The sequence below is a fragment of the Anopheles coustani genome, chromosome 3 (genome assembly GCF_943734705.1).
Source record: "Anopheles coustani chromosome 3, idAnoCousDA_361_x.2, whole genome shotgun sequence".
Taxonomy (NCBI): Eukaryota; Metazoa; Arthropoda; class Insecta; order Diptera; family Culicidae; genus Anopheles; species Anopheles coustani.
The window spans coordinates 53,914,973-53,931,282 of record NC_071288.1 but is presented as its reverse complement, the minus strand read 5'-3'; the positions used below and the strand labels follow the sequence as shown (position 1 = coordinate 53,931,282).

At 48.9% G+C, this 16,310-nt stretch overlaps 1 protein-coding gene across 1 annotated transcript in view; it reads right to left on the bottom strand.

Annotated features, from left to right (window-relative positions):
• Positions 1 to 3,554: 3,554 nt before the first annotated feature.
• The window catches only part of LOC131258536 (B-cell lymphoma/leukemia 11A), a 28,268-nt gene continuing 15,512 nt past the window's right edge, over positions 3,555 to 16,310 (bottom strand). The window contains exon 5 of the mRNA XM_058259871.1: positions 3,555 to 6,634. Within this exon, the coding sequence (XP_058115854.1) occupies positions 3,555 to 6,634 (3,080 nt within the window). The remainder of the gene's footprint in view (positions 6,635 to 16,310) is intronic.

Below are 16,310 nucleotides of genomic sequence, written 5' to 3'. Positions count from 1 at the left end.
ATACTAAAATTTCAAATATTTTATCTTTTACCACTTTTTATGTAACTTTACTATTTCTTCTTCTGGGCGTAACGACCTCTTGGTCATGCCTGCCCGTTAAGGGCTTACGAGACTTGTTTCCCTGTTGTACGTGGATAGTCAGTCCTCTCGTACAGGGGAGGGTCCGGTCTCGGTTGGGATTCGAACCCACGCCGTCGAGGTGGTGAGCCCCGGCGCTCATGGGGCGATGTTCTAACTTTACTATTTAGAAAGATGATATTCCATTACAAAGGTTACTGCTTTGAAAATATTCAGTCTACGTTTCAGGTATCCGGCCCGCGGTTTCAGTTTCCTTTTAATCATCTGGCCCTTTAGGGAAATGCCGACACCTGCTCTAAACAATGGTCCTTTTTATCAATATACAATGAAAATGTTAATGATTCAAACATTAAACTACTTACCGTTCAAGCTAAAATGATGAAAATTCTAAAAAATCAAACTGAGAGAGCACATTTAAAGAAATTTACCCTTTTTCGGAAATACTGAACAATCCCTGAACAATGACACAAGATTTAATTTTTGTAAACATTTATAGTTTTATTTACCCTTTTTTCAGTAAGTACGTTTCTCCGTCTTCGTTATACAATATAGGTGATTTCTTTATTTTGGGAATTGTTTTTATTCACTTTTAGCACATTTCAATGCTTTTCCGTGGGATTTGTAAGATTGTAGATTTTCTGTACAATTTTTTCATTTTGAATTTTATCTGTTTTATTCATTCACCGATGATTTTGGAATGAACCTAAGACTGGCTCTTTCTTACTAGTCGACGGTTGGGTTACAAACCTCAGATGTTTATTTAACTCTATTAATTGCCTTTTGTTGCTTCGCCTGTTTCTAAAAGAACGTTGTGCATGAACACGTTCTGCATCGGAATTCACATCAGAGAACATGTTAATGTTTCAAACGATCTGTGAGAGTCACTATTTCTTCATTTTCTGGTATTTGTTTGTCTCTTTAGTATGTTGTGTTTATAATGCCTACGTATGTGCACCATCACTTCACTTTTTTCTACCCAATAAATTTCACCAATGGGTGATCTAATTATGTTTTATAATTTACTGTCCTTTTAAAAAAATGTTCGCCGCACTTTTCGACTTATGACCCTCCACTAACGACTCATATATAGACGCTAGGTTGTCCAAGGGATGTCTTAAATCTTCCTATCCTCTTAAACTATCCCCGCTGGTCATGTTACGGCCGGTACGTCATACACTTAGCTCCAATTTGTACATTTATATAAATTCATAATGTTTAATAGGAATCTTTTTCTTGTTGAGAGTCACTAGAACAATTTTTCCCCGGTGCCGTTTTACCATGTCAAGGATGTTTCTTTTCTTTTTCCGTCTTTTTCGTCTCACTCTTTGCTTTCTGCTAAAGAAAGAGTTTATGTTGCGCTGCGAGTTTTCAAGTCAGCAAAGACTTGTCTCATCACTTGAGGAATGTACAAAACGAAAATGCAACACGAGTGTAAATAAGTAACAAATTACATGCTAAACTGAAAGAATGAAAAACATGTTTTACCATTGTTCAATAATTTGTGTCGTCTTTATTTTCGCACAATGTTTACAGAGTCTATCAAAAGAACAGCCCTGCAAGGAGTTCCTCGGAATTACAGCTGGGTAAACAATTCTTTTCACCTCTGACATGACCGGGATCGTTGGAAAATCGGTTGAAAGGAATTGTTTAGCTTTCTTTGCTAGCGACGCATACGCTTGAAGTTCTTAGAAAAGTCCGCACTTAATCAGTGGATTTTCAATAAATATATGCATAAATGGAAACAAACCTAGCTGCCACGGGTCCGCTCTAATTGCTGATTAAGTAATTTAAAAAAAACACATATCATGTAAAAGAAGGCCAAAGGCAATTTATCATGCTTAATCAGTCTTAAAGTAAGATGAAGGAAACAATCGCACGGTGTCACAACTTATGCCGTACTGTTATGGAAAGTAAAATGCACAAGATAAAATAATATAGTTGTTGCATTCTTATGCTATATTATACAGGGTGCTTCAAAGAAGGTTTTTTTTACAATTTCCCAATTAGGGTGCTAAAGAAAGTTCAATCATTCATAAATCCTAACACATTAATGTAAGCATAAACGGTCAACAGAGGCTAAACAAACAAAGAAAAGAAAGACAAAGAACAAAAGAAACGTTTACAGTGTTTTTCATCGGAGGTATGCCACAAATAAAGGCTAAAACATTGATCGAATTAAGGCCAAACTAGATAATCGTACACTGTGTCCTCCATTTTCTTGTGCTTGAAAAACGGACCTCTTCCTCAATTTGCCTAAAAGAAAACAGGGCCGGAGAGTACACCTCAACAAAATAACAGCATTAAAAAAACGTTTCGAAAATATTAAATACTACTGGCCAACATCCTCACTGGTGGTGCACTCGTGCATACTACCTAGTTGCACACATCCACACGAGACATCCATAAATTTTCCTATCGTCCTTTATGCTACCTGCCTCCCAACGCCTTGTGTGTGTTTTAATGCTTTTCAAAGATGCGCGGTTGCTTATTTCGTTCAATTCATTCTACTTATTACACCACTTTAAATTGCCTTTACATAGGGTATCATTTTAGGTTTATTGTTCTTATTTCTTTTTACTGTTGTTTTATACTTGGGGTTTTGCTTTTTATCATCGCTTAAAATACTGTACACTGTACTTCTCGAGTGTGCTCTTGTACGGCACACCACAGAGACGTGCTTTAACCTTTAACTCTCTTTATCTCTCGCGTCTTTTACTCCGACGCAATCCCATTTTCCTTTTCTGTTCCTCGATTTTATGCTATAATCTAAGATAAATGCCTTTCTGTTTCCTGTTCGTCTTTTTAATCTTTTTCTTTTTACCCGACTGGTCCGGCTGGAAGAAGGGAGGGGAACGTGTGAACGTCGATGTAGGGAAACTGCTAAAATTATTATGTACACTATGTTTCGAATGAGAAATACGAACAGCTGGGACAGGTGGGGGGAACTGATTCAGTTCCAGCCCGCCAGGACTGGAAAGACATCTCGAGATCGGTGGAAAAAAAATTCATCCAAACCGAACTCAGCCGCCAGCTACTTAGCCGTCTGGCTACACTCTAAGTACTGTAACTTTGGTATGAATGCCTCTAGAAAAACAATAAAAAGGTATGGTTTTGTTGTTTTATCGATCACCTTTTGCTTATATCGTGCGCTCCTGCGGATGCGACTGTTCCCTAGCCGCCAGTAGCTCAGCCGCCAAACTGTCCCGTCGGCCACCGGCGTGCTCTGCCGGCACAAGTGTGACGCAGGGAGTGGTGGACGACCGTCAGGGCATGCGTGGTAGTGGTTGTGTTGGTGGTTTTATCGACAGCAGCGCATTTCCCCCGTTTGGCATGCCGTGCCCGATCGTCCGCCGCTCCTCGAAGCGGGCGGCCGACAGGGTCAAGGGCGTTGGCGACTGCAGCCGAACTGGCGGCTAGTAAATGCGGGACATCATTCGACTGGGGGGTAGCTCGTACGCACTCCAGGGAGGGTAAAGTCATGCCGATGCTGCCTCCTCCTTCATAAGGGCGGCTGCGGCGGCGGCTGCTGCAGCGGCGGCTGATGACGACGAGCTGGAGGGTGATCCGGACGTGAGGTTTTCGTCCGTCGGAGAGACGCCGGCGGCTGCGGCGGCGGCTGCTGCGACGGCGGCTGGCAGTGGAGGCAACAGTAAGCCGGGCGGTATTTGAGGCGCTCCGGCATGGGATGGTGAGGCGGCTGCGGCGGCTGCTAGGATGGCCGCCGACTGTTGCTGCTGCGACTGATGGTGCAGGTGTTGGTGGTGCTGTTCACGATCCCGATCACGTTCACGGTCGCGATGATGGTCGCGGTCACGCTGTGCGGCGGCTGCGGCGGCGGCGGCCATTTGCTGGGCGGCTAATTGTTGATGGTGCAGTTGCTGCTGTTGCTGCTGGAGTTGCTGCAGTTCACGCTGTTGCTGTTGTTGCAGTTTGCCCTGGTTTACGACACACTTGCGCATGTGTTTTTCGAGCGTGGAAGGTACGCTGAAGGGCATCTCGCAGAACCGGCACCGGTACACGTCCTTCCCGAGCCGCCCGTGCGTCTTCATATGGCGCGTCAACTTTGAGCTCTGGGCGCAGGCATACGAACACAGCTCACACTTGTACGGCTTCTCTCCGGTGTGACTCCGTCGGTGCACAGTCAGGTTGGAGCAGTTCTTGAACACCTTCCCGCAGAACTCGCACGTGTCATTGCGCAGCTTACTCTCTTTCTTCATCATCGGCTGAAGCAATCCTCCACCGCCGGAAGGGCCTCGCACTCCTCCGTCACGACCCGGTTTCATGTTCTCGAACAGTGACTCGTTCCGGTGCAGTCCGGGGATGCCCCACCAGCTTTCACCACCCTCCAGCTTCATTCGCTTGGACGCCTCGAACGGGTTCTCGAAAGGATTGAACAGCGGTACCTGGGGCAGCTGAGGGTTGTGGTGCTGAAGCATGTTCTTCGCCAACTCCTCCTTGATCCGCAGCGCCGTCGGCAATCCGTTCAGCTTTTCCGCCAACCCCGGGATGGCCATGGCGCTGTTGTTGTTGTCCCGATCCTTGCTCGTCAGCTGCAGCTTGAGTGCGTTACCGGACTCCTGTAGGGCCTGCTTGTACGCCTCCGAGTACTGCGCGATGTTGGACAGTCCGAACTTATCCATCAGCTCGCCAACAAGCGACGTGGACATCTGCAGCGAGCCACCGTCTTTCTTCGACTGACTCTGGGTGCTGCTCATACTCAGATCCTCCGCCTCATCGTCCTCATCATCGTCCTCGTCGTCGTCGTCGTCCTCACCGTCACCATCGTGCGCCATATGCCGATCCTCACCGTCGCGCCCATCCGCATCGAGATCATCCGCGTCCATCAGGTCGTGGTCCGAATCGTCCGAGTCACTCTCGATCGAGTCCACGTTACTCGCCGTGTCCGGTTCGCTGATGGCCACCGAGGGTCGGGTGCGCGAATGCACCAGCTTCATGTGCGACTTCAGCTTGGACGCTTGCGCACACGAGAAGTCACAGCTGGTGCATTTGAACGGCAGCTCGTTCGTGTGCGTCCGCCGATGGACGAGCAGGTTGCTCTGGAATCGGAACTTCTTGCCGCAGAAGTCGCACGAGTAGAGCGCACCGTCCGACGCCTGGTGGTTGTGGTGCTGGCTCTGCTTATTCGGCGGCGTCGACGCCGAGCGGGGCGTATTGGCCATGAGGCTACCGGCGTCCAGCCCCAGCTCAGTGTGCTTCTCCGGCGGCGTAAGGCTTTGCGGGCGCGAGTTGTTGGTGAGTGGCGTGGGTGGGAGCTGCGAGGGCGAGGGACTGGCGAAATGCGACGGCGAGTGTGGCTGCTTGCGGGGGCTGGGCGAGTTGGACGAGTTGGAGGTGATGTTCGCCCCGGGGCTGGTCGTGCCGGCCAGTTGTCGAAGCCGCTGCGAGTAGTAGTCCATGTGCGGCTCCAATCCCGGCACGCCCGGTGTGAGGGTGAGGGCGGCGGCGGCTGCAGCGGCCGCTCCCGCCGATGGTGGCCGCTCTGAGGCGGTCGCTCCGGTGGCGGGGGTAAACGGTTGGCTGTGCGATTTCAGCTGGTTAGCCGCGGCAACGGCGGCGGCTGCTAGGTTCAGGCCGTGGTTCCGGAACTGCTCCGACATGAGGTGTTCCATGCGGAAATCATGGTGAGCCGCCCGCCCGAACAGCGGGTTGTGCGGATGGTGGGGCATTCGTAGCAGTCCGAACGGATTCTGGTGTATCTCCGGCGGGGGCAACAGTGTGTGATGGCCGCGCAATCCCGGCGGTGGCAAACTCTGTGTCGATTCGGAACGCGCCGGAGTGGTCGTGATGGGAGTCGTGACCGTCGCCATCGCGCTGCTCGAGGCGGGAACACTCGAGGCAGGTGGTGATTGATGGTGCGAAGGGGACTGCATAGACGGAGGTTGCGGTGTGGTCGATTGCCTCGAAGCGGCGGACGGTGCCATCAGCGCTTGTGGACTCGTGAGCGATAAGGCTATCACCTCTTTCGGGCTGCCGGTGGACACTTTACCTTCGCCACCGTCCGAGCTGCTGTTGCTTACATTTGACAACTTGGTCCGCTTCGGTCGCACCTCGATCTCCTCGTCGGACCCATACCCATCTCCGTTAAGCACCCTCTGTTCTTTCCTCTCCACACCGTTCATCGTAACCTTCTCTTGGGAGTCTTTTTCCCGAACGTCACGTGCTTGGTCCTTCTCTTCAGTGGTCGTGTCCAGCGAGACATCTCTTCGGCTACGGCTCGCACACCGTGATGCTGGCCTCGGAGAAGTGGTGATCGCTGGTGACGCACTATCGACCGGAAGCATCTCGCTCGTGTCGGTCGCGCATCGTTCCGAGCAGATCGTTTCAGGTTCGTCTCGTGGCGTAGCTTCATCGGAGGCTGCTGCTGATTCCGGCGCGTCGGAGTCCTCGGTCGGAGCGGCTCCTCCATCCTGGTTGCCGGTGCTAGCCAGCGACTCCACGTAGATTTTCACGCCGTGGGCGTGCTGGACATGCTGTACGAGCCGCCATGCCGAATGGTACTTGGTTTTGCACGTCGAGCACACGTAATTGCTGGGTTCTGCGCGGAGAGAAGAGAGCAGGAAGAGAACGAAAAATAAAACATATAGTTATGAAACATACTGTGGCACGCCAGGAACGAAAGGATTATTTTTTGTTTTGGTCATATACATGACACAAATAACATAAGCTCTTCTCCGCCAGCGGTGTTACCCCGTGATCGCTGGGTGGCCCATCACATCAAAGTATTTCATATCGAATTCGACATTTCGCCCTACAGTGGATGCTCAGTTTTTTTTTGGTTTTGTTTTCCTTTGATATAGTAGGCATTGGGAAACGAAACGAACGGGCGAATGATATAAATATTTGTAACCTCCAACCCCTGTGGGAAACGGGACTGCCCCAAAACGTGGAGAGGAATGCAGGCGGTTGATGAACGAATTCTTTGCCAAAAGCGAGGCAACCGGGACGCGGCCCGGCTGAAGAGGATGTCCGCCGACATGGATTAAGCCTGGCCCGCGCAACGGAAAAACTGCATCAAAGAGCGAGCGGAACAACACACGGAACGCAGCGCTATTTACATTCGTCGTTTGCGTCGATGTCCTGTTTATAAATTGCACCGCTCGGTGTCGGTGGATATGCAGTTACGGGACGGGTGGTGGGGTGGTTAAGGAAGGAGGGGGAAAACGACATAAAAAACACACACAAAAATCGGCTCAAAGGTTCGTTAATTCGCAGTTCCTGTGAACAAACACACGTGTGCGTATGTGCGATTGGTTGGAAAATAGAACACGGGGGGTGCAACGGACGGAAAGCCACATTCTTTGTCGCAACGCAACTGCAGATTGCATTGTTTGCAAGAACCTGGTGCTGGTTTTTAATTAAAAAATAGCTTCGAGTTCGTGTTTGTCATTTTTCCGCAGTCACACAACGACACTTTTAACTGATAACTGACCACCGGTTGAGGTTTTCCAAAGAAAAATGAGGAGCGTTTTTATTTGTCTTGTGTTAAAAACAGAACAGCTTTGTGTAATATATACTTTTAAAAACACCTACAGTTAACACCGTCCTTCGTACGTGGGACCTTCAATCTTATGCGTAAACTGTCCATAATCTGCACATGGTCCGTGTTTTTCCCGGAGGAAAGAAAAAAGCTTCCCCAAGAGCCTGCGCTCGAAACATCACACATCGGACCGTCCATTTTCTAAGCCAAGGAAACCGTTCCTCTCCCCACAGCCGCCCACCTTGGGGAGATTTCCAAAGGACTCTTCCCATCGATCCCAACGGATGGGCACACATTTTCCCCCCGCGTTAGACACATACACGCATTTGCTCGTGGGCATCATTTGAATACAAATGAGCGGACAGCCCGGACACATGGATGGTGGTTTGTCGTTTTCCTTTTCTTTTTCTCCTTAGCCCCCCTCCCACCCCCCCCTCAGTTTCAGCCCGAGCCAATGGGCCAATGGTCGATGGGCTTCTGCTTTTTCTTCCGGACCCTACGTCTCTTCTGCAGCCTCCGGGAAAAGGCGTACGTATGGCGTAGGGGAAAAAAGGTGGCATTCCCTTACACAAAGAAACCGGTGGATGGCCAACGCGCAGCAGATGGTTCCGGGAATCGTTTTATTTCCCCCTCCCCCCACACAGTTGCATCCTTCAGTCACTTCCTCCCACCAAGGATCCATCCATCGAGCGTTGCGAGTGCACGCTGCTGCTCTCCCTTCCCATCACATCGTGGCCTCGTGGTGAATTTTCCGAGCCCCACCATCGAGTACCACCCTGTGCACTGTAAAAACGCACACAAACCAACACACTAACATTCACATGTGTGACAGGGTGCGAGGAGTGGACGGTGCCGTGTAGAAAAACAGGGGACTTTCCATTTTTATATTGCCTTATGGAAATTTATAGTGTTTTATTAAAAAAACAACAGCCCTTAAACACCATTACCGCAACCCACGGTCAGCTGGAATAACCTCGTGTGTTTTTCGTGTGTCAAATGTAATTTTTTAGTGACAAAAAAAAACTACCACATCCCATCCCGAGCATAACGAGGGCGACAGGACGTCCGTGCCTCTCGTTAAGCCATCAAGAAAATAGGTAAAAGTGGCCGGAGTTTTTTCCCTTCAACACAATTTTCCTTTAAAATCGACAGCTCGGTAGCTTCTTACTGCCTACCGTTGGATAATTGTAAAACTACCATAACCAATTGACCATGCACGAACGGAACATGGGCGTCGGTTGGAAAATTGAATTTGGGGTTTGGGAGATAATTTTCACACCTCCGCCCACCCGGGAATTGGACCTCGAACACGTTGGCTAGCAAACAAGCACGCTTGATATGATCAATGATTCGTAATCACTTTCGATACGACACATGATAAATGTACTTCAATGTACATGTGTGCGAGTGTGTGTAGAGACAAAAAACCAAAGGACATTGGCGAGAACATTTATTTTATTGTCCGAACAAGACTTAATCAGTATCGTCCGGAGCTGGCTTTTTGTCGACGAGGGGGAAAAGCCGTTTCCAAATTGCTGCTCTTCGGTCGCGTTCGACACATTTTCAATGCCACTCCACCATTCCGGGCACGTACGGTAGCGATACGTACCCCGCCTTCGGGAAGGACAGATTTTGGATGCTTTCTTTTTTTTTAAATCCATGCGTTGTTGATTTTGCTATCCTAAAAATCGCAACAACCGAACGCGCAGGGGGAGGGCTAGAGAAAAAATAAGGGCCAGAAGGAGGATGAAACAGTTGGCCACAACATTTATGATAGGTTTTTTAGGCATCATGTGTGGCTTTACTGAAACCATTTCGATTCTTTCTCTTTCACTCTTCATCGTTGCGACACAGGAATGGACTACATTTTATTGTTACTTTAAAGCAAAATTGGACACGATTTTCACTTCATTTATCACGGCCAATAATCGGGTGTGTTTCGCGACTACCAAGCGCCAGGACAATCTCAGTTAGGGTGACAGATATATCTTTTATTTTTTATTTGACGTCACATTGTTAATTCATGTTATTTAAGAAGAAAAAAACACACGATCGATCACAATCGCCACCGTCTGTGTGATTATGTCCAAACTAGTCCCGCCAGGGATGACAGAACTGGGTCGACGAACCTCACGCCAAACTATTCCTGCCACACGCCAGAGTAATGGGCTTCCACTCTACAACCTGGTGACGATAATGCGGGAAAAGTCGGAAACAATAATGTCATTGTTTTCCGTACGCCAACGCAGCGACTCCGCACGCATCGTGTTGCCAAGTTGATTGCCCGGCCATCAACCGTCGTGGGGGTCTCGGGTTGCAAATATCGCACCACTGTTGCGCGGACCCGAAGAAGGTCCCCTGGCGAGACTGTCCACGAGTCGAAGAGGTTGTGTGTGTGTGTGTGTGTGTGATCTCGTATGTGGCAAATTAATCATGCAGCATGCGAGAGAGAGAAAGAGGGAAAGAATGCTCGACAATCTAAAGTAAGACATAACCGCGACATGGCGCACACGCCCCGTTCGGTGCAAAATCCTGTAATTACTAGGTTCGCCACCATCGTGGACAGTTTGGTCGGCAACGATCCACCGTGATCGAAGGGAGTCCGGGGCGGGGAGAATGGATTCAAACCGATCGACGTGGCAATTTTCCGTGGGTATTGTTTACTTCACCACTCTTTGGCCTTCTCCTCCTCAGACGATGCTCATGTAAACTCTCTTTGCGTGGAGGAGACAAAGAAGAAGCTGTCATCGCTGCACACACTCGGCTTGAGCTGTTCGACTGGCCGATAATGTCTACACCGTCGACGCATCGCAGATCCCCCGTCGGATCTTCCCCGGATGGGACGCATTCCATAGAGACTCGTTTTTGTTCCTTTTCCGAGCACGTTTCATTTTTGATTGCACATCGATTTTAAGGTGTGCCACGTGTTGCAGGATTTTCTGTTAGTTTTCTGGCTTGCAAACAGCATCTTTGCGCGAAAAGATTAATGAACAACTGACGCCTCACACACACACACACAAAGCTCCCCACGCGAAGGGACGTCTGCATCGGTGGACCTTCGCCATAGCGCCCACACGGGGCGAATTCAGTGTTATTACACCCATTGTGCGCCGGGCCGATTATGCTGATGCGTTTGTACCGAGCAACCACCAACCTTCACCCACACAGAAAGGAGGAATGTGTCCAACCGCGACTAGGTGCGACCCAGACGATGGAGATCTTCTACAGGACGAACGAGTAGGTGAGTGTATTCAGGTAGCGTTAATATATAAAAAAAAAAAACATGAGTGACCCCCTAGAATTCTTATGACCTCCCGTCCTTTTTTGTCTATTTCCTCTGGGTGTGGTTTTTTACTATCCTTTCCAAATTCGCTTTTTTCACGAGCCTCGCGGAAAGGGAAACTGATGCGCAACCACCTAGATCGATTATTTAAAGCCCGACCTGAAGTGGCACAGGGTTCAACTACGACAAAAAAAAAACAATTATTCCTCATTCCAGGCATGCGCAACCCGGCTGCCAAAGCACCTTTTTCCACCCTTTCCATCAGGGGCACCTTATTTGCCTTTCATTTTCATTTCGGTACAACGACAGATGACCATGAGGGGAAGGGCAAGGATAAGATCCGACGATCCGATGAAGATCCGCTTCCGCAAGCGTGCTGCTTTTGAAATCGGCCCAAAAAACAACTAAATGAAAAAAGGAAAGGGTTTAAAGCGTGCGCACGATCGCCCCGGAACCCCTTTGAAGTGTGCTCGACAGAGGCGCGTGCGCACGCCGCGCGCGCTCTTTTTTCCAAACAGGACCACGCGTGCGGAACCCGTTCGACGCAACTTCGACCCGGAGATAGCGCTGCGGCCAGGTGATTTGGTTATGACCGAAGGAAGGAGCAGAGGTGAATGGGAGGTGAGTAAAAAAGCTACCGACAGACACCACGGAAAAGTAAACGAATCTCGAAAGAAAAGGGGAAAGTGATCCGATGAGGTGCGTGTGTTGGGCACGGGCTGCCTAAAACGCGATCCCCTGGGAGGACGTCGACGCTTCCGTATCCGAGAGTGGGGTCCCGGGACAGGACGGAGCATATGATCCCATCAGGTTCCAGGGCCAGCTGGTACAACAAGCAGAGTCTCCAGCAGTCGCCTCGGCCGGGGGATCTTGAAATCGAAAGCATCTGATCAAATGGTGAACACGACGGTTCGATAATAATAATAAAAAATCAGAAGGGTCACAGGTGAGACGTCAGAGTGGAAGGAAAAAAATCCCTACACGATCAAGCAATAAACAACAACAAATAAACACAATCCTCCCACCAAAATGTCGTGTCAAAGCAAACACAGAGGGCAGCAGATAGGGCACCCAGAAGGTTTGGCTTGCCCTGGCAGGTTTGTTTGGCTTTTTTTCATAAATCAACCAGGACGGGTAGGAGATCCTGCACGGACCCCGGAGATCGTGACTCGCCGTTGAGAACCGGTTAAGAAAGATGCGATGATAATGATCTTTCCTAGGAAACGAGTTTGCTCGCTAAGTGAAGGACCCGGTTCCAAGGATCGCCCAAGAACGCCTCCCGAAAGTTCGTCATTTATCATCCTACGATTGGTCGCAAGGAAACAAAAGATTCATCGTCATCGTTATGTGTTTGGTTTTTGTTTTTCCCTTTTTTCTCAATGTCCTTCCGGGATGGCCATCCCGATGGGAGACAATTTATGATTTTTTTCCGCGCACTGTCCATATGTTGTGCTTCTGTTCGGAGTTGTATAACCAACGAGTTCAAACATCAGGCTTCAGGAAGACTAATTTCTTCAACCAACGAAACCATTTGGACAGAAAATTCTAAGGTTTGAATGTGAAAATCAAAGACCTAGAGTTGTTACATTTACATTCCCATCCATTTTCCGACCACATTATCATTTCATGTCGATGGTGTTATGTGAAACCAATCCTCCTAAGCTCCTTTTAGGGGAGGCTCGGGCAAATAAATAAATCACCTCGCAAACCACAATCCGGTATTTTTCGCATTTTTCAATCATTGGGGCAATATTTACCTCCCGGTTTACGTGTGTGATTTAGGTTTGAAATATTCCGGACATCCACAGTAAGTAAGCCAAAGTGGCCTGTAAGGACTCGGAGGGCCGGTGGTTGTTTTTCCTCGGAAAAGTCACGTCCGAGTAGCGTCGTTCCGGTGGATTGATTTACATATTGTTGACCCTTTTTTTCCTATCTATTTTCACTAGGCTTTCATTGACGTGGGGGTAAAAAATCTGACCACCTCAAACGGCCAACGGTAGGGTTCGTGGGATCCGTTTCTCCCGGATGTGCCGAGACGGGCGGGGGGATTTTAATCTGCCGAAGAGCGAAAAATTGTTATCACTTCCGGAAAGGAATTCCCATTCACGTGGCTCACAGGCGACCGCGTGGAGAGTGAGGGTGTTTTCCCCTCTTTTTTTATTACTGCCTCCCCTAAAGGGGTTCTGTTGCGTTTTTGGGTACAATTTTACTATCCCTCCGCCATCACGCCCCGATGCCATTATCAGCTTATCGTTCCCTTAACCCTCTTCGAGGGGTTCCGCAAGCTCCGGAAAAGGTTGAGAATTCATCGTCCGAGCAGCGGAAGTGGAGATTCATTTTCAACACCGACCGCTTCCGACGCACTTTACGATGGCAAACATTAGTAAACCCTTCCTGAGAGCGTGATGGTGTCCTGCCATCGTCTCCACTGCCTTACTGACCGCATCCATCCGCCCGAGGAGAAGATGATGTTTAATTGTCAACCTCCCGGTTCCGGTCACACCCGTTCATCCGTTTATTCACGTACAACCCGTAAAGTGAAACCCAACGAAGATGGGAAGCCACCGGGAGCCACAACGCGACCGACCGGAAACCCGTCAATGAAGCGCGCGCTCGGGAGGCATAAAAAAGTACGGAACGAGCAAAAAACACGACACAACCGGAATGAAACCATCACCTCCGCGAAAGGGACGCATCGGAAATCAGAGAAGCAGCGACGATGGAAAAAAAAACGTGAAGGAAAACAACGAGACGCAACGATGAATCCTTCCTAATTTGAATCGAGTCCCATCCGAGCCCGCGTCCGTGGCACGAGCGCGGCGGTGTTTTTTTTTTAGTTTTTTGTTTTGTCTACCCCCTCGATTTCCCCGATGTAATTCGAAGGGGTTGTTAAAGCATCGCCGGATAATTAACATAAGTACGCCGTGAGACGACACGGTTTTAATATTTATACCGTCAACCGTGAAGCGGCCAGGATAGTGGCGGGTGACAAGCCGACAAACCGAGACAGACGCCTGCCGTGTCGTGTCGTTTCCTCTCCTTAGCTTCCTCCCCTCCCTTATCCTTTTCTGAGTCAACAAAGTTTCACTTCCTGTTTGATGCTTTCGCTTTCGATACGTCGACGCACCCGGAAAAGGTAAAAACTTAAATTGACCTTTGGTTGCACGATTTGTTTTGTTCCTGGTAATTTACCATTCATTAACATGTTGAATGTTTGTGGAATGAAAAAAGTTTAGAAAATTTAGTTGACAAAATTTCTTGAACATAAACGCAACTCAAAAGTACGACAAGAACAACATGGAAGATCAAATTAAATCCATCACATGTGCATCCCTTCTCATTGCCAGAACGAGCGATTCTGGTGCATTATGCGTCGTTCTGCTGGTTCTGCGTAACCACCCGGAGCGTCGAGCCGAAAAACTTACCCCTTTTCCGGAAGGGGTAAACTACCTCACGTTGAGCCCGTTGTGAGCGACACAAAACGCGGATCAAATGAAGGTTAATAAATAGGTTAGCGAGCGTACCGATTCCACAAACACCGGGAACAAAAAACCACACCGCCAACGGTGGCCAGGAACACAAGGACACTCGTTTCATTTTCACGGCTACCGGTGCACACACACACACACACCAAAACACCGCGGCCAAAGAATGCAGCCCGAAAGCGCGGGTCGATCTTTTGTTCGAAAGTGAAATTATGCTCTTTCTAGCTGCGTTTTTCTTTTTCCTCCTCGGGATGGTTTCAGTTTGGTTTTGCTTCTTTGCCCGTTGTTTCCCCCCGCGCAGACAGGCCCGTCAGCGTGCGCCACCGGCTGGAAAACCAACTGCCACCTTCCTCCCCCTGGGTATGCACCCGGTTTTGAATGCGCCCGGATAAAAACGTTGGATTTTTTCGGTTACGCCACGCCGTCCTTTACATCGGCCCGAGCGATGCATGATGTTGATGATCTCGAGCTCGATTATGGTGGCGTAACGGGTTGCTGTAAGAAGGGAGAAGGAGCGAGCCGAGCGCAGAGGAAAATATAAATTTATGCAGCCAGATGCTGCGTCATTTTTCCGAAATCCCTCCGCACATCGGGGTACATCGGGTGAGGGTTGGAGATGGAAGCGACCAGCACCGGATTTGTCAAACGGTGTAGTGGCAATGTGTCAAAAAATGTTCGCAACAGGGGACTAAATTAACCTAATGCGATATTAACGAATGCGAAAAGTTTAACATTAAATCAATAGTAAACTCTTTTTGTTTGGAAAGGAACTAATAAAAAACGATCCCATCGCCGGATTCGTGTAACAATCGCAGTCTTTAATTGTGTCCATCAGGACAATCCTTTAACAGTCTCCCCTTGACGAGTGCGTATCAATTACATTCGTTTGTCAATCAACCGGAAGCCGGATCCGCTTGGAGCATCCATCTTAGAAAAACAAATATCACTGGCGCAACAGGACGATCACCGAAAGGCACATCCCTGGCGATGTGAGATGAGGAGTAAGGAGAAAAAGGATTATCTTCCACCGGCAGGATTACGGCCCCGTCCACCCTCGAGAGGAGTCGCGCCAGGAGCTTGACGACAGCCAGAAGACGTGTCACGAACAGATGGCGACCGGGCGTCTTATCGCAGCTCTATGAACTAGAAGCTATCATCTTCCGCTGCTGGCCATGACACATGACGTCATCATCCGTCCATTCGTTCGAACTGGCTCAAGGAATGGACCAAAAGGATTCGGCGTGTGTGTGTGTGAACGTGGGCGCGTCCTCAAGGGATCGTATGGCCGTGTCCCTCCGGGGGACTACTATTGACATTTTAATTTCCCTTCCAATGGACCACCACTACCACACCATCGCTGGCAGCAGGGTGGCCTTTTCCCGGATGCTCCAAAGAGGCCAGCGCGCGAGTGAGGATTTTGCAGCATGCACATCGAAAGGATTGAGCGAAAAGGATCCGTTCCTTCGTCGATGGCTAGGACTAAGCCACCTTAGGCTGTCGCAGCGGGTCTTTAGCCGCCCTTGGACCTACGGGGTGTAGGAAACGGGCTGCAAGGCACAATGGCAACGCAGGGCTATTAGCCGAGCGCGGATAATACGCCAAGGAAATCTCATATTATTTAACCGGAATAGGATTTCACATAAAAGGCAGTCAATTTCATCGTCCCGGGGATGGGTTCACCAGGATCGGGGAGAGGAGTGTGTTACGTTAGGACAACTATTTCTAGAATCCCTTTCTTTAGTATACGGCGACCTCTTGCAGCTATCCATTGAGTGAGATAATCCTCTTCCCAGTGGGGAGTAGCTTAGATAAGGTAATTTTTTCCGATAAACTTTAATGTCGTACGAATCAACCTTCTCTAGTGCCAACCTATCAAATGTGCTTAACAACTTGTTCATTGAAAAAGAAAAATCAAAAGAAAGAAGAGGGTAAACTGGCCACAAGTCAGTGAACAATTTCCTTTGCC